This window comes from Vulpes vulpes, chromosome 6 (assembly GCF_048418805.1).
Source record: "Vulpes vulpes isolate BD-2025 chromosome 6, VulVul3, whole genome shotgun sequence".
Classification (NCBI taxonomy): domain Eukaryota; kingdom Metazoa; phylum Chordata; class Mammalia; order Carnivora; family Canidae; genus Vulpes; species Vulpes vulpes.
The window spans coordinates 92,147,402-92,166,515 of record NC_132785.1 but is presented as its reverse complement, the minus strand read 5'-3'; the positions used below and the strand labels follow the sequence as shown (position 1 = coordinate 92,166,515).

At 43.2% G+C, this 19,114-nt stretch overlaps 1 protein-coding gene across 4 annotated transcripts; it reads right to left on the bottom strand.

Annotated features, from left to right (window-relative positions):
- Positions 1 to 849: 849 nt before the first annotated feature.
- LGALS3 (galectin 3) lies at positions 850 to 18,992 on the bottom strand. Of its 4 annotated transcripts, XM_072761622.1 has the most exons (8): positions 18,871 to 18,931; positions 17,926 to 18,031; positions 16,342 to 16,420; positions 11,854 to 11,875; positions 9,710 to 10,144; positions 7,138 to 7,226; positions 4,139 to 4,304; positions 850 to 1,151 (listed from the first exon to the last, which is right to left on the bottom strand). In XM_072761622.1, exons 4-8 carry the CDS (start codon positions 11,869 to 11,871, stop codon positions 996 to 998), a joined length of 864 nt encoding a protein of 287 aa, XP_072617723.1. In that variant the 5' UTR covers positions 11,872 to 11,875; positions 16,342 to 16,420; positions 17,926 to 18,031; positions 18,871 to 18,931; the 3' UTR covers positions 850 to 995. The 4 variants fall into 4 exon arrangements, with proteins under 4 accessions (XP_072617723.1, XP_072617722.1, XP_072617724.1 ...); XM_072761621.1 differs by lacking the exon at positions 16,342 to 16,420 and having other exon boundaries at positions 18,871 to 18,981; XM_072761623.1 differs by lacking the exon at positions 17,926 to 18,031 and having other exon boundaries at positions 18,871 to 18,935.
- Positions 18,993 to 19,114: the final 122 nt, after the last annotated feature.

Below are 19,114 nucleotides of genomic sequence, written 5' to 3'. Positions count from 1 at the left end.
ACGATATAGTATCTAATTAAGAGCTTCATTTTTCCTCTGCAAATATGGAGATTTCATAAAAACCAAGAGAACTTACAACAAGATTGTCTCATCCTGTTATCAAATACGGATTTGAAAACAGCTAAGTATAATTTAGAAAAAAAAATAGTTAAAAGGAGTGAAAAGAAATATACCAGAATGCTAACAATAACTGTAGGTCATTAACAGCCATACTTTGTGTTTTTCTCATTTCCTGAATATAAACTTAAGAAAATGGGAGAATGATTTTCTTGTAGCATCTTCAGGGTTTTATGAAACTCTGAGAGACAGAGATTAAAATATTTTCTTTAAAAAAATTAAAATATATTTTTTTAATTTTTTAAAATTTATTTATTCATGATAGACATAGAGAGAGAGAGAGGCAGAGACACAGGCAGAGGGAGAAGCAGGCTCCTTGCCGGGAGTCTGACGTGGGACTCAATCCCAGGACTCTAGGATCGTGCCCTGGGCCAAAGGCAGGCGCTAAACCCCTGAGCCACCCAGGAATCCCCCCATATTTTCTTTAAGATTTTATTTATTCATTCATGAGAGAGAGAGGCAGAGACATAGGCAGAGGGAGAAGCAGGGTCCATGCAGGGAGCCCGATGTGGGACTTGATCCGGCGGATCACGTCCTGGGCTGAAGGCAGATGCTCAACCACTAAGCCACCCAGGCATCCCTAAAATATTTTCTTTAAATGTTTTAGTAAGTATAGAAAACTCTGGGAGACTCTAATGTGATATTAATATTGCTACATATTCCTTTTCCACTGAGTCCATTGTGCTTTATCAAGAATAAATTGCCCCAATTAAATGGCACATAAAGACAGGGAACTCTTAGAATGTTTATTAAATGGATGATTTACAAGAAGGATAGTGATGAATAAAGGTAAAATTTTTCAGTCGAAACATGAAGTTTACATGTGTAAGTTTAAATGAATATTCAATTCTCTTTTTTTAAAATCTTCTCCTTTAAGATTATATCATAGCATATGAAGCACTGGTGAGATCTATGTCACCAGAAATTCCCAGTTTGCTGATTTCCGGGAGATTTTTCATCCGATGATTGTACTGCAACAAATGGGCATCATTGACCGCAACCTTGAAGTGGTCAGATTCAACCAGCACTTGTATCTGAAATGGCACATACAAAAAAACTGTTAGAAATGCTCATTAATTTCAAAACCAGTCTGGCCTAAGCTCAGAATGTCCCACGTTTCATCTTTCTGATCATCCGTGGAACTGACTGAAGTCCAAAAAAGGAACTTTACAGCAAAAATAAATTCCACAGATTATCCAAAGATTCAAGCAAAATAAAATGAAAAAAAAAGATGATAAAGATAAGGTAAAGCTATAAAGGTAAAGATTAATAATGTATCTACACAAAAAGTTTTTGTATGGCCAACACCTAAAAGTAAAAAATAAACACACCAAGTGCTGGCGAAGATATGGAGAAAAAGGAGCATTCATGCACTGTTAGTGGGAATGTAAATTGGTGCAGCCACTGTGGAAAACAGTATGGAGGTTCCTCAAAAAATTAAAGATAGAAATACTATTATGATTCAGTAAGTCCACTATTGGGTATTTACCCAAAGAAAATGAAAACACTAGTTTGAGAAGATAAATGCACCCCTATGTTTACTGCAGCATTATTTATAATAGCCAAGATACGGAAGCAATGTTAAGTATGGATCCATAGATGAATAGATGAAGATGTGAGATTGATCTATCTGTATATATTATATAATACATATTATATGGAATATTTCTTGGCCATAAAAAAGAATGAGATATTGCCATTTGTGATACCATAGATAGACCTAGGGGATATTATGCTAAATAAGTCAGAGAAGGACAAATACCATGATTTTACTTACATGTGGAATCTAAAAAATCAAAGGAAGAAATAAATGCACAAAAAGCAGAAACTGACCCATGAATACAAAAAACAAACTGATGGTTGCCAGAGGAGAGGGGTACCTACAAGGACAGGCAAGATGGTTGAAGGGGAGTGGGAGGTACAGGTTTCCAGTTATGGGATGAGTGAGTCATGGGGTACAAGGTACAGCATAGGGAATACAGTCAGTGGTACTGTAATAGTGTTGTATGGTGACAGATGGTAGCTACACTTGTAAGCACAGCATAGCATATAGAGATGTTGATCACTATGTTGTACACCTGAAACTAATGTAATTTTGTAAGCTATACTTCAATAAATAAATGAAAAATACTGAAGTAGAAATTCTCTAAGAGGGTGGCATATGTTGTGAGAATTGATAATAACCAGTTGGGGCAAGAGTAGGGGAAACACTCTTCCAATAGTAGTGAACATGTTTATCCTTACAGCCTTTTGAAAGCAGCACTTTGGCAATATCTTATCTAAATTTTAGATATGTACATTCTTGGGCACCTGGGTGGTCCTGTCAGTTAAGAGGCTGCCTTCAGCTCAGGTCACGATCTCAGAGTCCTGGGATGAAGCCCCATGTCGGGCTTCCTCTCCTGCCCCTCCCCCCCCCCCCCCCCCCCCCGTCCCCTGCTTGTGCTTCTCTCTCTCTCTGTCTCAAATAAATAAATAAAATCTTTCTAAAAAATTATGTACATTCTTGGAATAAAATTCTAGGAAGCAAAGATTTATAAGGACCAATATTATATTGTTTTAGTAAAATAAATTTTTCCAGGTTTCATTTATTTGGAATATTTCCATGCTCCAAATTATCATCCATAGGGCACTCATAGAATTAGCACATATCTAAGCAATGAAATGTTATTAAATAATGATGTTCTAATATGAAGAGATGTCCACCAAATATAGAACATGGTCCCTATTAGTCCCTGCCTTTTTTTTTTTTTTTTTTTAAGATTTTATTTATTGATGAGAGACACAGAGAGAGAGGCAGAGACACAGGCAGAGGGAGAAGCAGGCTCCATGCAGGGAGCCTGACATGGGACTCGATCCCGGGACTCCAGGATCACACCCTGGGCTGAAGGTGGCACTAAACTGCTGAGCCACCCAGGGATCCCTAGTCCCTGCCTTTGAGGAACTTATAGTCTAGTTGTTTTATTGGCCACTCTACTGTCAACCACCTCAGAGTCATGAGTTCAGGGGTAGAGATTACTTAATAAAGTTTTTTTTTAAGATTTTATTTATTCATGAGAAACACAGAGAGGGGAGAGAGAGAGAGAGAGAGGCAGAGACACAAGCAGAGGGAGAAGCAGGCTCATGCAGGGAGCCCGATGTGGGACTTGATCCCGGGTCTCCAGGATCACGTCCTGAGCTGAAGGCAGCACTAAACCGCTGAGCCACCTGGGCTGCCCAATAAATAAAGTTTTTAAAATAAATAGCGTTGTATGTCATAGAAAATACTGGAAGGATATTAACCAAGTTGCAACCCTTGTGAGGTTGGGAGAAAGGGGAAAAGATGGAAGTTTTCTAATTTGAAAATCTGTAAAATTTCTTTTTAATAAAACAAACATTAATTTCAGAATTTTAAAAAAAATTAGTTTTGGTTGCCATGCCAGCTACGTTGCATTAATATATTGAGTCTCAGCCCAACTGTACCATCAAGACTTTCTGCCTTTTTTTTCTTTTTTAAGTAAGCTCCAAGTCCAGTGTGGAGCCCAACATGGAGCTGGAACTAATGACCCTGAGATTAAGACCTGAGCAGAGATCAAGAGTCAGTTAACCAATTAAGCCACACAGGTGCCCCCTTCTTCCTTTTTTATTAAAGATGCTATTTTTCTCATTTTCAGAAAAGCTTTAAAAACTCAAAAGGTGTAGTAACAGGGACAATGGTGAAATGCCGACATGGAGCTGGAGAGTGTGCCAGTCCTGTTGAGCCTGGTCCCTCAGGATGAGGAGCAGAGGTACTGGCTAGGTGTCCCAGGATAGCTGATAATTCATTTCAAGTGTATCATGGTTGTAGAGTGAGTGATTCCCCATGAGAAATATATATTATCAATATATAATAGTAGCAATAACTTACTTTGGTTTTTTTAATTTGTTTTTTTTTTAATTTGTTTTGATTTTGGGTTTTTTTGGTGGGCAGCAAAGTTTATTGAGCGATAGTATAAAGCTCCCAAAGAGGGAGGGGACCCAAGAGAGTTGCCCAGCAATAACTTACTTTGAATGGTTTACCACTTTCGAATGGAAAAGCTGCCTGCCTTTCTTCCTTTCCCCAGATATTATCCAGCTTGGTATTGCAAACAATGACTCTCTTGTTGTCTTCATTAAAGCGTGGGTTAAAGTGGAAGGCAACATCATTCCCTCTCTTGAAATCTAGAGCAAGTCTGTTTTAAACCAAAGACCAGAGTTAGTAAAGTGATTCAAGTTGTACATTTGTATCAAAGGAAGAATTCATCATTTTCTAAAGATCAAATCATTTTATAAAATACACAACATTTTCTAAAGGGAAGCAAATAAACCAGAGTATGGGTTCAAACTGGAAAGTAAACGAAGCCACGGTTTGATGCGCTCTTGTAGTACTGGAAAGTAAGCAAGGCAGTTACGTGTTCACTTTTTTTGCCTCCTTGTCTTTGGTCACATCATTCCATTTAGCTGTCATTCCCTCTTTACTGCCTACTATGAAAACTCTTCAAATCATAATGGTTACCTCTTTCCTGCCCTGCCAGTTACTTTTAATACCTATCAAATACCTGGCTTCCTTCTACTTAACCAAAAACTTAGTCCTAAAATACCAAGAATGAGAGAACATAATGTTCAGAATCCTGTTGCTAAGTTGTGAAGTCATGGAGAGATAAATGTGTTAAACATTCCAAGATGGGAAGTGGAATTAATGGAAGTGCTGGCTTAACTTTTTGACCTTGTTCCTTCTCCTTGGATGTTAATGCAAACACAAGTCCTCAGACTGTTCAAGAATTAACCCTACCCTCAGCTTCTCAAAGTCTGCTCCCTGGAGCACTAATGTCAGAATCAGCAGGTGTTCTCGTCTTAAAGCAAGGTCTACACTCAACCTATTAACAATTATTTCTTGGGCATTTTCATTTCCCCAGTAACACACATACAACCACAAATGTATCTTTCAATGACTGAATGCACAGGGAGAGGATCAATATAATCAGATAGCAATGGCATTTGTATTTGACTTAGAAAAAAATCCGATAGCTATATTTTCTCTACAGTGAAAAGGAAGACCTTGCCATCTCTACCACCTTAAGCATTCTTTTCTTCATGTAACTCATCACATAAATTTTGCAGAATGAAGCAACTGTTTTTTCAGTTTACTACCATCTTAACCATTTCTACCAAAATTAATATTAATCTGCCACAGTCTGTCTGCATCTCTAGTATTACTGGGGCTAAGGTTTCTAGTGCAAAAACCCTGAATAAGACAAACATCCAGTGTGGTTCTGTGTGATAGTGGCTGAGGAAGGAGAGTACAAATCGTGAGTGCTGAATGCATAGGATCAAATGTGCTGGCTTCTGTGTTATTTGGGGAAGCAAGATGGATAAGGACATTGTAACTGGCTGTGAGGCCAGCTTTATCGTGCAGGTAAGCACTGTGTTTAGAGAGAAGCTGTACAGGCTGTGTGGAAAGAAGAGTGGGCTTAGGGTCCTGGCTACCACCCAGAACCAGAGAAGGCTGGCTGGATGTAAAATGATTATATCAGAGGCTGAGTCCATTTCCTGGTAACAGAAAAGGGGGTTCCCACTGATCCACGAGGAGCAAAGTGAAAGACACAAAGTTGTTTATGGATTCACAAGAATCCTGTGTACCTGTGTACATAGCTTGAACTTGTACCTTTTGTGCACTGTCGGTAAGACCCAGAAACACAGATCAATTTATGGCTGCAGGAGCTTTAATGGTACTACTACCTCAGGACAGGCATCCTGGATGTCTTCAGGGTATCCTTAACCTGCTTGTATTACATGTAAATACACTGGCAGTGGTGATAACCACAGCCAGGCATCCCAGGGCAGCCATAAATCAGCACGGATTTTCCTAGATGAGCTCAGGGGCTTACTCCATCCTAGCTCACCTCCATCAAAACCAGTTCCAATAGCCAAGGTTGACTTCTATTGAAGCAGTCTTTAACTTGTAGGGTCTTTTCAAATCTTTTTTTTTTTTTTTTTTAAGATTTTATTTATTTATTTATTTATGAGAAACACAGAAAGAGAGAGGCAGAGACACAGGCAGAGAGAGAAGCAGGCTCCATGCAGGGAACCCAATGTGGGACTCGATCCCAAACTCCAGGATCATGCCCTGAGCCGAAGGCAGATGCACTTAACCGCTGAGCCACTCAGGCGCCCCTTTTCAAATCTTTACATAAGTAGTGTCTACTCAGAAGACTGGGGTTCCACCATCCTGCCATTTAACATCTGTAGACCTGGCTGACAGCTTGGGAATCTATGACTCTGCTTTGTGCCCAGGAGGAAGGCAGAAAGGACAGTCAAGCCCACTAAGACTGCACTGGGACCTGCATGGCTGCAGGGTGATCTGTCCAAATATGAGGGGAGAGAGGTATGATGTGTAAGCTCTCAGATGAACTCAAAATTACATCCAGTGCAATCTTTGTGTTTTTGACCCTAATCTTTAATGGGTATCTAGATATAAAATGCATGCTTGGTTTTTTAGACAATACATGGCTCAGCGGTAGAGAGATGGCCAAGTATTACATTACATAAGACTGTACTTCCCTTAAATTCTAAGGCTCTCACTGCCAGGAATAACTTAGGTTTTTCTGAATGGGTTGTCTGCTCTTGCCCTTTATCCTCACAAAGTAAAACTTTTTGGGGGTGCCTGGGTGGGTCAGTCAGTTAAGCATCTGCCTTCAGCTCCAGATCGAAGTCTGCTTCTCCTTCTCCTTCTGCCCCTCCCCCTGCTCATGCTTGTCCTTGCTCTCTCAAATTAATAAATAAAATCTTAAAAAAAAAAAAAAGTAAAACTGTTCCATTATAGTTCTGGGAGAAAAAACAAGATTTAAGTGAGGGACATTTTGTCTTCTTGGTGGGAACACACACATGATTTATGGGATAATCCCATTCTGTGGTATAGAATTCTCAATGTAAAATTTAAAAAATTGTATTAAAATTTGAAACAGATCATCCTTTATTCAAAAACCAATTGACAAATATGTTAGAGTTGCTAATTTTGCTCTTTACCTGTTTGCACTGGGCCTTACTGTGCCCAGAATTGTTATCAGCATGCGAGGCTTGACTCCTCCAGGCAAAGGCAGGTCATAAGGCACAGTCTGGGAATAAAAAACATACATGTATCAATAGAGTCATGTGTTCTTGGGGAAAGAAAGGAAAATATTTTGCTAATGTGACTAATACATAACCCTAATTTAAGCCATTTTTCCAGATTCTCAGGCCACCCTGCCCAAGGCCTGAAGGGATAAGGCTTCCTACATGTACAAGTAAGTAATAATCATGAATAAAACCATCAGGGGGCTCCTGGGTGGCTGTGAAGTGTCTGCCTTTGGCTCAGGTCATGATCCCAGGGTCCTGGGATAGAGTCTCTTGTCAGGCTCCCCACTGAGCAGGGAGCTTCTGCCTCTCCCTTGGCTTGGTGTCTCTCTCTCTTTCTCTCTCTCTCTCTCTCAAATAAATAAATAAATAAATAAATAAATAAATAAATAAATATTTTTATTTTATTTTTTACCTTTGTTTTTATTTAAGCTCGATTTGCCAACATATAGTATAACACCTCATCAAGTGCCCTCCTGAATGCTCATCACCCAGTTACCCCATCTCCCGACCCACCTCCCCTTCTGCAACCCTTTGTTTGTTTCCCAGAGTTAAGGGTCTCTCATGGTTTGTCTCCCTCTCTCATTTTTCCCACTCAGTTCCCCTCTTTCCTTTATAATCCCTTTCACTATTTCTTATATTCCACGTATGAGTGAAATCATACAATGATTGTCCTTCTCCGATTGACTAAATAAATAAATCTTTAAAAAAAAAAAAAGGAATAGAGCCATCAGTTAATTGGTGCCAAAGACAGAACATATTCCCTTTTGGAGCACTGTATCTCTCACTAGTAAGGCCATCCTAATCTATGATTCATTCACGTGGACTATTTTTTGGAAAGGCTTAGGCTTGTCCTTGCAATCAACATTAATATTTTTGTGCCACTTTTCTTTTTTAAAAATTACTTTTACTGAGATATAATCATATCAGTTTTAGTTATACATCCTTGTGCCACTCTTAAGAACCCTGTCACATAACATACTTCATCATGGTCATTTGCTCCCTGAGAGCAGGCATTGTGTCACATCTGGGGACTTGTGAGTTCTCATAAGCTCTACTTACATGGAATCAACAGGGTGCTTTGAGTGTGGCAGATCCTAAATATTTCTGAAATGAAGAACACTCTTCATCTAATACATTCCCTAGTTCTTCCACAAAAATTTATTAACCATCTATGTTCAAGGTGCTGTAAATATTCCCAAACTCCCTTTGGCCTTTTCTCTTTTCCCTTCATAATTTCTTACCCCGGCCCCCCCAACCCCAGTTCAACCACCACCCAAGTCTTTTCTCTCTAGACCTATACTTTCTCCTATTTGCATTTCCTACAGATGCTTCAAGTCCAACAGGTGTGAACTGGAGTTTGTTTCTTCCTCCCCATGTCCCAACAGATCTCCTTCCTGAGTTCCTGGTTTGGGCTGACCCTTAGCTGCTGCTCTAATTGTCTGGCCTTGAAAACCCAGTCATCCCTGACTAAGACCTAACCACTAGTTCCTGGGGTTCTTCCTCTGCAACCCCTCTCACATCTGCCTCTTCCTTTTCACAGCTTCCATGTCCCCATCTGTCTACAAAAGACTAACTGTGGTCAACCAAGGCCTGCTCAATGCTGCCCATGCTCCCAACGCCTTCTCTGTACTCTCCTCTAGGCAGACCTAAAGGCAGGTCAGATGCTACCTATGCCAATGTCCACACAGTACTGAGAGGGTCTGATCCCACACTGCTACTAAATGCTTTCCCAACATCTGTATGTTATCTCCCAACTAGATTATACATCTGGAAGTGAAGGATCTATTTTTGAGATGTGTCTAGGGTCTCCATAGAGTTAGGTTTTATACTTAGAATTCATATACTAAAATGGGTTTTAATACAAATGAAAATTCAATCCTAAAATCACAAAATTATCTTTAGAAGGTTTTTTCAAAACCACATTACCTTGGTATTTCCCTACACATTCCCTCTATGAGCCTAGACAAATTGTGTAACTAATTCTCTACTGTCTCATTTCCTCGTGTGTAAAAGTAGGACTAGTAACAGTATCTTTCAGGGCAGTTATGGGGTTAAATGATATCACCCATGTAGAAGCACACTGCTAGTATGAGTTATGTACCGTTTATTGATAATATTAACTAAAATGTACCCTCATTACTATGATCTTAACTTCATTTATATTAAAGCTGCCTTACAGATGTCTTGAAAAGATACACTGACTTCTCTTCATACTAATAGTACACATACTAATCTCAATACAAACAATGAGTTTTTCTAATGGGCTGACATACATCATGGTTGGTCCTTGAAAAGTGGCTCTATGCAGTGAGTTTAAAGCTTCAGGTCTCTCTGAAGCCCTTTGCAGGTTGGTGCTCAGAGCCAGCTCCCAGCCAGAGCACAGCAAAGTAATGGCACCGACTTGAGAAAATTGCTCTGTTCGTTCGTCATTAGCTTTGTCCTGATCACACTCAAGTATATGAAATGGCTAGTTCCATCTTACCAGTGGTCCAGCAGGGATGCCAAAGGGACCAGCAGCAGGGTAGGCTCCCGGAGCACTTGGTTGTCCAGGAGGTGGGTAGGCCCCAGGCCCACTCGGTTGCCCGGGTTGGGCTCCTGGTGCTGTTGGGCCAGGATAAGCAGGTGCTGTGGGGCCAGGGTAGGTGCCAGGAGGCGCCTGGCCAGGGTAGCCGCCGGGAGGCGCCTGGCCAGGGTAGCCGCCAGGAGGTGCCTGGCCGGGGTAGCCGCCGGGAGGTGCCTGGCCGGGGTAGCCGCCGGGAGGTGCCTGGCCGGGGTAGCCGCCGGGAGGTGCCTGGCCAGGGTAGGCACCAGGATAGGAGGCCCCTGGGTAGCCCCCTGCTCCAGCAGGCTGGTTTCCCCATGGACCAGGCCATCCTTGAGGGTTTGGGTTTCCAGACCCAGATAAAGCATCATTAAGCTAGACAGAAAGATATCAATAATTACAGGATGAAAAACATTTACAAAAACAGAACTTTCAGGAAAACAGGAATATGGGATCTAAGAAGTAGAGGGATATAGTAAGGGTATGAAATTCACATCAACAAAATTTTCCTGCCTATTAAACAGTTTGCAGTTCATAAGACTAAAATTAGACTTTGGGGTTATATATGCTTCATCACTTTCTTTTTCTTTTTTAGTAATAATGTATCAGTACTGGTTTATTAATAGTAAAAAATGTACCATACTAATGTAAGACATTAATATTAGAGGAAAGTGGACATAGGGTAAATGGGAACTCTTTGTACTATCTATGCAATTTTTCTATAAATCTAAAACTAGTTTAAAATTTTTAAGTTGTTTTTTTTTTTTAAAGACAGATCATGCCATTAAGTGGGATTCCAGATTAATTACTGTTTGTATGGGGATGAGGAGAGCCATATAGAAAATGGAAAACAAAGCAAAGCAATTTATAGTTCTTAACATGAATTGTCTTTCCATAAAGAATGTGTTTTATTGATGCACTATAATTCTAATAGCGATTGCCATATTTTCTTGGCCGTATAGTGTCAACATATTAACTACATGGTAAAGTTCATACAACTATCCAATGGCATAAGGCTTTTCCTTGGAAAGAACAAGGATGGCTTAATAGAAGCCTCCATACCAGTTTCACAAGACCATTCCAGAGAAGGATTTCTAAGAGGTGTGGTCCCCTTCTTAGCAGCTCTCAAAGGGCTTCCAGTCCCATTTCCAATCTCTAGCAGAACCACAAGACTGTCCCTGGCAGCCACAACAGGTACATGGCCATGCACAGTGGTTTCTGATATAAGCAGGTACTTGCTTTATCTGTGTTTTGATGATTATTTAGTCAAACAACTACATGGTTCAGATGAAGAGAAGCCCTACAGTAGGTGGTCAGAATGATGGGCTTGAGTTCTCATAGTTCAATGAGTTCCATGTCTGACAGCAGAGTCAGTCCTGCCACATTCCCAATGTGGCAATGTGCTGGTCAAATCCATCCCTCTCTTTGCCCTGGGCTGATCACAGGAGAACTGACCCCTGAAGATGGACTTCTTTTTTTTTTTTTTTTTTTTCCCCCAGATGAGTCTGGCTAAGGAGAAGCATTGGCCAGAAATTAAAGAATAGGAAGAAGAGAGAAGCCTGGGTAGCTCCCCTGTCCTTTTTGCCTCATGGGGCATCCAGGCAACTGTGGCCGCTCCTGCATCCCTTTATTCTTTCTTCCCATCATCTCGGATCATGGAGGGTTGCCTTTTTTAACCTGCCAAAGTCAGGAGCTAGACTTCCTCTATGTAAAAGTACATCATCTCTAACTGACACGAAAAGAAAAATCGTAGAAATCAGGATGCTGAGACAGCACCATTGCACCATCCTTCCCTTTGCTCATATTATTTCTCAGCTTCTGCCCATGAAGTCAAACTGTTTCTATCCCAGGCTTTTTAGTAAAGGAGTTATGGTTAGTGAGTCCCAGGCATCAATCTCCCTGGCTTTCTTCCTGAACCTACTGCTGGTAAAACAAGACTTCAGCTAACCAGCCCTCATTGGACAGTTAAGGCCAGAGGAAGCCACATGGTGAGAGAATTAGAAGCGAATGTCTGGTGGTAAAAAAAAGCCCTCAACCTACGTGGAATGGATATTACAGTAAGAAAACAGACATAAAACACTTACTGAAAAACTGTCTGCCATTTTCCTGAAAAGGGGGGAAAAAAGATAGGTTATCATTTGATCCTAGACAATTTCACCAGTTTCCATATTAATATAACATCACAAACAGTACATTGGGCAGTTCTAGATTATCTACAGGCATTCTTCTAAACCAAGCCAGTATATTCCCCAAATACACCTAAATCAATAGTGTGGAACTACAAGGAAAAAAAAAGCTCTAGCAGGGATGCACTCCAGCTAGATCACCAAGCCCTATTTAACTCGTAATTCTCAAGTCTAATCAGACCAACCTATGTTCTGAAGGAACGAGGAAGCAAATGTCCTGCCCCTTTCTTTGGTAAGGACAGAAACAGTCCTGGTTCATCTGTGGTCCTCCTCACCTTTCCTCCTGGGTGCTTTTTCCACCACCTCTTACAAAGAGTTGAGCCTCTTAATATCACCCACCTTCCCTCCCACTCCCAAGATCAACCCCCATGCCTTCTTCTGGGTTTTAGGAGGAAAGCAGAGTTGACAGATTCCTACTGAGATTTGAAAACCAATGCCCCAGATGGAGTGGCTACCAATGATTTATTCCTTCATTTGCACGTATTTATGTCTGCTCTGGGCCAGGCACCATGCTGGCTCTTGCTTGGGTCCGAAGACAGATAGGCTAAGATCTGTATGGTCAAAGGGCTCACGGGCCATCAGGAATCACGAGGGATCAATGCTGTGAGCCAGACCGTGTGATGGGGCATCGCAACTAGAACTATGACTTCTAAAATGGGAAGAGGTGGTGTTGTTTGAACTAAGCCTTAAAGGAGAGGTGAGATCCGGATGTGGAGCAATGAAGAAAAAAAAGGCAGGTACAGGATACTTTTTTTTTTTTTTTAATTCATGATATTTGTTACTCCAAACGAAACTCAGGCAGTATAACAAACTAGGGTGAAAAGAAAAGAAGTCAGGCAATGTAGAGTAAAATATTTTTGGGTAGGATGCTAACCAAAAAGAGTTGGCTTTGCCCAGAGCTGACTCGAGGGGTGGCCTTGACACAACCTTCCTGCTTTCTCCTGCTCCTCTCCTTATGCCAAGTCTCTAACCATTTAAGATGTTTTATACCTGCTCCCACTGCAGGTGCTCTGGCAGTGAGGGGAAGAGGGAAGCTTTGGACTCCTAAGGCCTGGGTGAGTTTTCTTGAGTCAGGATCACCTGAACTATGGCCAAAGTGATCTAGATCTTAAACAATCAGAATCTCTTTTCCCTTGAGTTGCCCACTGTGATATGTACTAATTTATTTTAAGAAATGACATTACCCCTAAAGAATAATAATTGATAGGTCCTAAACAGTTAAAATATCAGACTTTTTGGTAAAGAAAAAAAAAAATAAGACTTAACAACTTAATGTCCTCCTAGGACTGAATGTCCTCCATTTGTACATATCAGATAGTTTATCATACTCTGCTGTTATTTATGTCACAGTTGAATATTACCTTCTAAGTTTTTTTACACATCTCTTTTTAAAATCTGGACATTCTCAAACATATTTGGAAGCAGTTTATGGTATCACCATATCATCCATCTTCAAATGTGGGAAACTGCTAGCAATTTGAGTAGGAAGTCACAGTGACTCTCCCAGGGCTTACATTCATGTATTTCCTGTAGCATTTAATCTTTTTTTTTTAAGACTTTTTATTTGTTTATTCATGATAGACACAGAGAGAGAGAGAGAAAGAGAGAGGCAGAGACACAGGCAGAGGGAGAAGCAGGCTCCATGCAGGGAGCCCGACAGGGACTCAATCCCGGGACTCCCGGATCGCGCCCTAGGCTGAAGGCGACGCTAAACTGCTGAGCCACCCAGGGATCCCCAGCATTTAATCTTTTAAAGCAGAAGTCACCTGCTTCTCCACTTGAGCTTCCTTCCCCAAAAGGCTACTGCTGCTTAGAAAAGTGTGCAGCCACCATAGGAGGAACTTGAGACAAGTGTTATTACAGAAAAGGAAAAGAAAGGAAGTCTTTTTTTTCTTTTAAGATTTTATTTTTAAGTAATCTCTACACACAACATGGGGTTCAAACTCACAGTCCTGAGATCGAGAGTTGCATGTTCTACGGACTGAGCCAGCCAGGTGCCCCAGAAAGGACTTTTCTTTTTTCTTCTTTTTCCTTTCTTTCTTTTTTCTTTCTTTCTTTTTCTTTCTTTCTTTCTTTCTTTCTTTCTTTCTTTCTTTCTTTTTCTTTCTTTCTTTCTTTCTTTCTTTCTTTCTTTCTTTCTTTCTTTCTTTCGTCTTCTTTCTGTCTTTTTCTTTCTTTCTCCTTCCTTCCTTCCTTCCTTTCCTTCCTTCCTTCTTCCTTCTTTCTTTCTAAAAGATATTTATGGGCAGCCCTGGTAGCTCAGCAGTTTAGCGCCACCTTCAGCCGGGGGTGTGATCCTGGAGACCTGGGATCGAGTCCCACGTCAGGCTCCTGACATGGAGCCTGCTTCTCCCTCTGCCTGTGTCTCTGCCTCTCTCTCTCTCTCTCTCTGATGAATAAATAAATAAATATCTTTTTTTTAAAAAAAAAGATATTTATTTATTTATTTTAGAAAGAGAACAAGAAAGAGAGAGAGAACACGAGCAGGAGGAGGGTCAGAGGGAGAGAGTGAAGCAGACTCCCTGTTCAGCAGAGAGCCTGATGTGAGGCCTGATCCCAGGATGCCCAGGATCATGACCTGAGCTGAAGACAGATGCTTAACTGACTGAGCCACCCAGGCGCACCCAGAAAGGACACTTCTTAAGAAAACAAAGCCTCTCTTATTTTGGATGCTGGAAGGAAACAATCTTGAACTTCACGATGGGCAGAAAGTTCAGTTCCTTTGATTACACAAACTTCTTCCATTCCTGCATAACATACTAAAGACCCAGACTTACAACTTCATAAGTGTTTTTTGGCTTCTCTTAGATATTCCTATTCTGTAAAGGCTTTTTCTCAACCTCAGCACCACTGACATTTCAGGTTGGATTCTTTGTTGGAGTTGGAAATGTCTCCAACTAGCATCTATGGCTTCAATATATAAGATGCTAGTAGCACAATACCCCACCTCCCAATTATGACAACCAAAAATGTCTTCAGACATTGCCACACATCTTGGAAGCTGGGGCAAAAGGGCAAAGTTGTGCCTGGTTGAGATACACCTGTCTAGGCTGATTAACATGTGTATCCCTATAGAAGTGGAGATACACAGGTCAATAAAAACCAAAAAGTTAGTTTCAATAGTTAAAACTAGCTAAATCTGTACCATTGGCCTAATAAGGTGTCATATTAACATAACTCCAATCAAACTAAAATGTGTTTAAAGGCTGATTACAACTAGAAACTAAAGCATTTCCAAAATGTAACATTTCTTCTTAAAGTCTCTGCCCAAGCATATTCAACTTATTTTCAGCTCCAACTAAAACAATTTGAGAAACAAAGCAGATTTCACTTTCTTTCCACTGTGTTTCATATAAAGCCTTGGTTGACAGTTTGTATCATGCTGTGATACATTAGACAAGCTCATTAGAATAATGACACCCTGCATTAATGTGTTGCTTTTCAGTTTATAAAGCACTTTCCCATACTTTCCCTATTTTCATTCTGATAATAATCTTACAAGATTTTCAGGGGAAAGTTAATATTCCCATTCTAGATGTAAGGAAACTGGGCAGCCCTGGTGGCGCAGCAGTTTGGTGCCGCCTGCAGCCTGGGGTGTGATCCTGGAGACCCGGGATCCAGTCCCACATCGGGCTCCCTGCATGGAGCCTGCTCCTCCCTCTGCCTGTGTCTCTGCCTCTCTCTCTGTATGTCTATGAATAAATAAAATCTTTAAAAAAAAATAGATGTAAAGAAACTGAGGCTCAGAGAGGTGGCCCAAAGTCATTCTGTTCTTGGCAGGCCAACAACCAGGGTCCAAGCATCCTCACTCATACTTCAGGTTCATTTTATACTGAATGTCAAACCTCACTCTTTGAAATTTTAAAGTATCATCCTTTAAAAGTGTTAATTACTTCACTTAGAAATTAATTCTCTGGCCTATTCATTCAGAACTACATAACATGTTGAAATTGTAAACAAATTAAAAAAAGAAACCATGTTTTTGTCAGAAAACTAGCTGAGTGACTCATTCAGTGAGCTTTGATACACACAGTATTGAATATAATGATGCCATTTTGCACAGTCACTTTGCTAATTATAACCACATTTAAACCAATAAAGTGTACTTCTCCAAAAATTGGATATGCAGTTTCGATATGTTTATTCTCTACCATCAGATCTGTATCTGTTTTTCAAAAAAGGTTATAACCAATGTTTTTTTGAAATAAAGGTTAGAACTTAAAAAAACTAGAACTTAAAAAAAATAAAACTATTTAGATAAATATCTTTCTTACTTGCCTGGAAATTTCCTCTCTCTCTCTCTGTCTCTCTGTCCCTCTGTCTCTTTCTTTTAGATGAACTATTTATATAGAGACACAATCAAATGTAAAAAAAAAATCTTCTCACCCTATAGATACTACACATACGTGAACTCCATCCTGCCATTCCCAGCAGCGGAAAATTTAGAAGCACCAGGAAAGAAACCCTACATTAAAGCAAAACAAAACAAACAAAACATGAGGAAATACTATGTAGGTCTTCACATTTGGAAAAACCTACAGAAAGTAGTTCAATGTTGCTTTGGAATAAAGAATTTAAACATGAGTCAGAATGTAGATCATTTTAATTGGCTGTTAATTGTAGCTTTTCCCTCTAATAAAGAGGGGCTATTTACTGTACTCTGCTATTCTAGATCCACCTAGCAATTAGTCCAGTAGCCAGGGTTCCTGGGAGCACTTCTGAAATTTCTGCTCACACAGGGCCCTGACCTTTACACAAGCTGAAAGAGAAGTAGATCACGAACGTATTTCCTCAGAACCCCAAGGCACTGCCCACACCTCCTCTCCAAAGACCACAGGAGAGGCAGTCTACTTCCTGCTCTTGCTGAAAAAAGGAGCAGGGCGTGAGGAAAGTACTTTCCAAAGCCAAATTCAGTGATGCTGAGTTGGGAACAAAGGAAACTGGTCTTTTACTAGGATTTCCTTCTTATCATAGTTCCTCAGCATCAAGGAAGGTAAAGTTACTCTGTGCCTCTCAGTTACTGATTTTTTCCCCCTATGGAAAAGCTGAACATCAGTCAAGAGAGAAAGAACACATGATACTTAGCAGCAAATTGGAAGTTTACAGCAAGCACTGCCCTGGCAGGCTTAGCACTCAGAATTTAATTACCCAGTTCAGGCTCTAGACACCCAATGTCAACCCAGCTGTCCTCAGTGGGAGCCTCTTTCCCAAACCATCACAGGAGAGGGAGGCTAGGTTTCAGATCAGTTACCATGAGTCTCAACTATGTTAAGCTTACAAGTCAACTGTATCTAAGGCCAACATGAGATGCTCATATAATACATGAATGTAGGCGTCTGCTGCAGTTAAGATTTAGAGTCTGGCTGATGAGGTTCTAAACAAATAGGTAACTATAAACTATAGGTGAGAGGAACACTGGCCTTTTGAGCTCACTGCAATAACTGATATATATAGCAACATAGCAATAACTGAAGTCTTTATAGTAAAAACATTTATGCATATTAGTAGTATAGTGAGACTTCATTAATTAAAGACCCCTGCAAAAAACAGGGTCAATTTATCAGTGTTCCCCTTCTTATATTCCTTAAGTAACCTGGTGAGACATCCTTCTAGCGCTTCAAAGCTCAAAACATTCAAAGACCATCATCAAACTTTCCCCCAGAACATGGAAGAGGTGCTGATTCTAAGTGTAACCCCCAAACGTTACGAATGTAGGAAGCAGTTCCAATCTCCCAAAGGTCACGGAGGAACTGTCTTCCATCCTTTCCCAGAATCCCAGAAACCGACTGGGTCACTGTGGTTCAGCCTTCAGCAACCCAACTCCCAGGAGTCACTTTACAAAGATTCCACCGTATCTGGAATAGGAACCCCTCTTGAAGGGGTGGGCCTGAAGCCGAAGTCCCTGCCTCCCTGCCTCTCTGGCGTTACGCTGCTACTCCTCAGAGGGCACGCACGTTACAGTGTTTTTACCTTAGCACCTGACAATTCACAGTACACCTTCAAATCGGCTTTAAAAGCTGGCTCCGCTGGGGCTCTGCTCTTTCTGCCACACCCTACACGTCCTCGCCGCGCAGACCTGGGTTCATTAATGCCCACATTAGCCAATGGCAGGGATGAGTCACTGATTTGCAAAAGCTTAGGATGTGCAGTGTTCGCCAGGCCAGGCTCATGCCCACTCAGGCCCTGGGGCATCACCACTTTCTGTGGGATCAGCACCCAGCGCTCCCCCCGCCGGGTCCCGGCCGCCAGCAGGCTCGGTCCGCGGGCCCCCGCGCCCCCGCGCCCCCTCCGCGCCCCCCGTGCCCCTGCGCCCCCGCCGCTCACCCCGCGCCCCCTCCGCGCCCCCCGTGCCCCCGCGCCCCCTCCGCTCACCCCGCGCCCCCTCCGCGCCCCCCGTGCCCCCGCGCCCCCTCCGCTCACCCCGCGCCCCCTCCGCGTCCCCCGTGCCCCTGCGCCCCCGCCGCTCACCCCGCGCCCCCTCCGCGCCCCCCGTGCCCCCGCGCCCCCTCCGCGCCCCCCGTGCCCCTGCGCCCCCGCCGCTCACCCCGCGCCCCCTCCGCGCCCCCCGCGCCCCCTCCGCTCACCCCGCGCCCCCTCCGCGCCCCCCGTGCCCCCGCGCCCCCTCCGCGCCCCCCGCGCCCCTGCGCCCCCGCCGCTCACCCTGTGCCCCCGCGCCCCCGCTCACTCGCGCGCCCCCCGCGCCCCCGCCGCTCACCCCGCGCCCCCTCCGCGCCCCCCGCGCCCCCCGCGCCCCCTCCGCTCACCCCGCGCCCCCTCCGCGCCCCCCGTGCCCCCGCGCCCCCTCCGCGCCCCCCGCGCCCCCTCCGCGCCCCCCGCGCCCCTGCGCCCCCGCCGCTCACCCTGTGCCCCCGCGCCCCCGCTCACTCGCGCGCCCCCCGCGCCCCCGCCGCTCACCCCACGCCTCGGCGCTCGCTCGCTCGCTGCGGGGACGGCTTCGGGGAGGCGGTGCGATCCCTGACCGGGCGGCGGCCCCGCGCCTCAAATAGGCCCGGCCCGCCCGCCTCTAGGGGGCGGGGCCCCCCCGCCCGCCCCTGCCCCGCCCGCCCGCCCCTGCCCCGCCCGACCCCTCCCCGCGGGCGAGGCCCCAGCGCACACCCGGCGGGCGGGTCTGGGGCGCCGCTGAGAAGCTCCCGGCCCC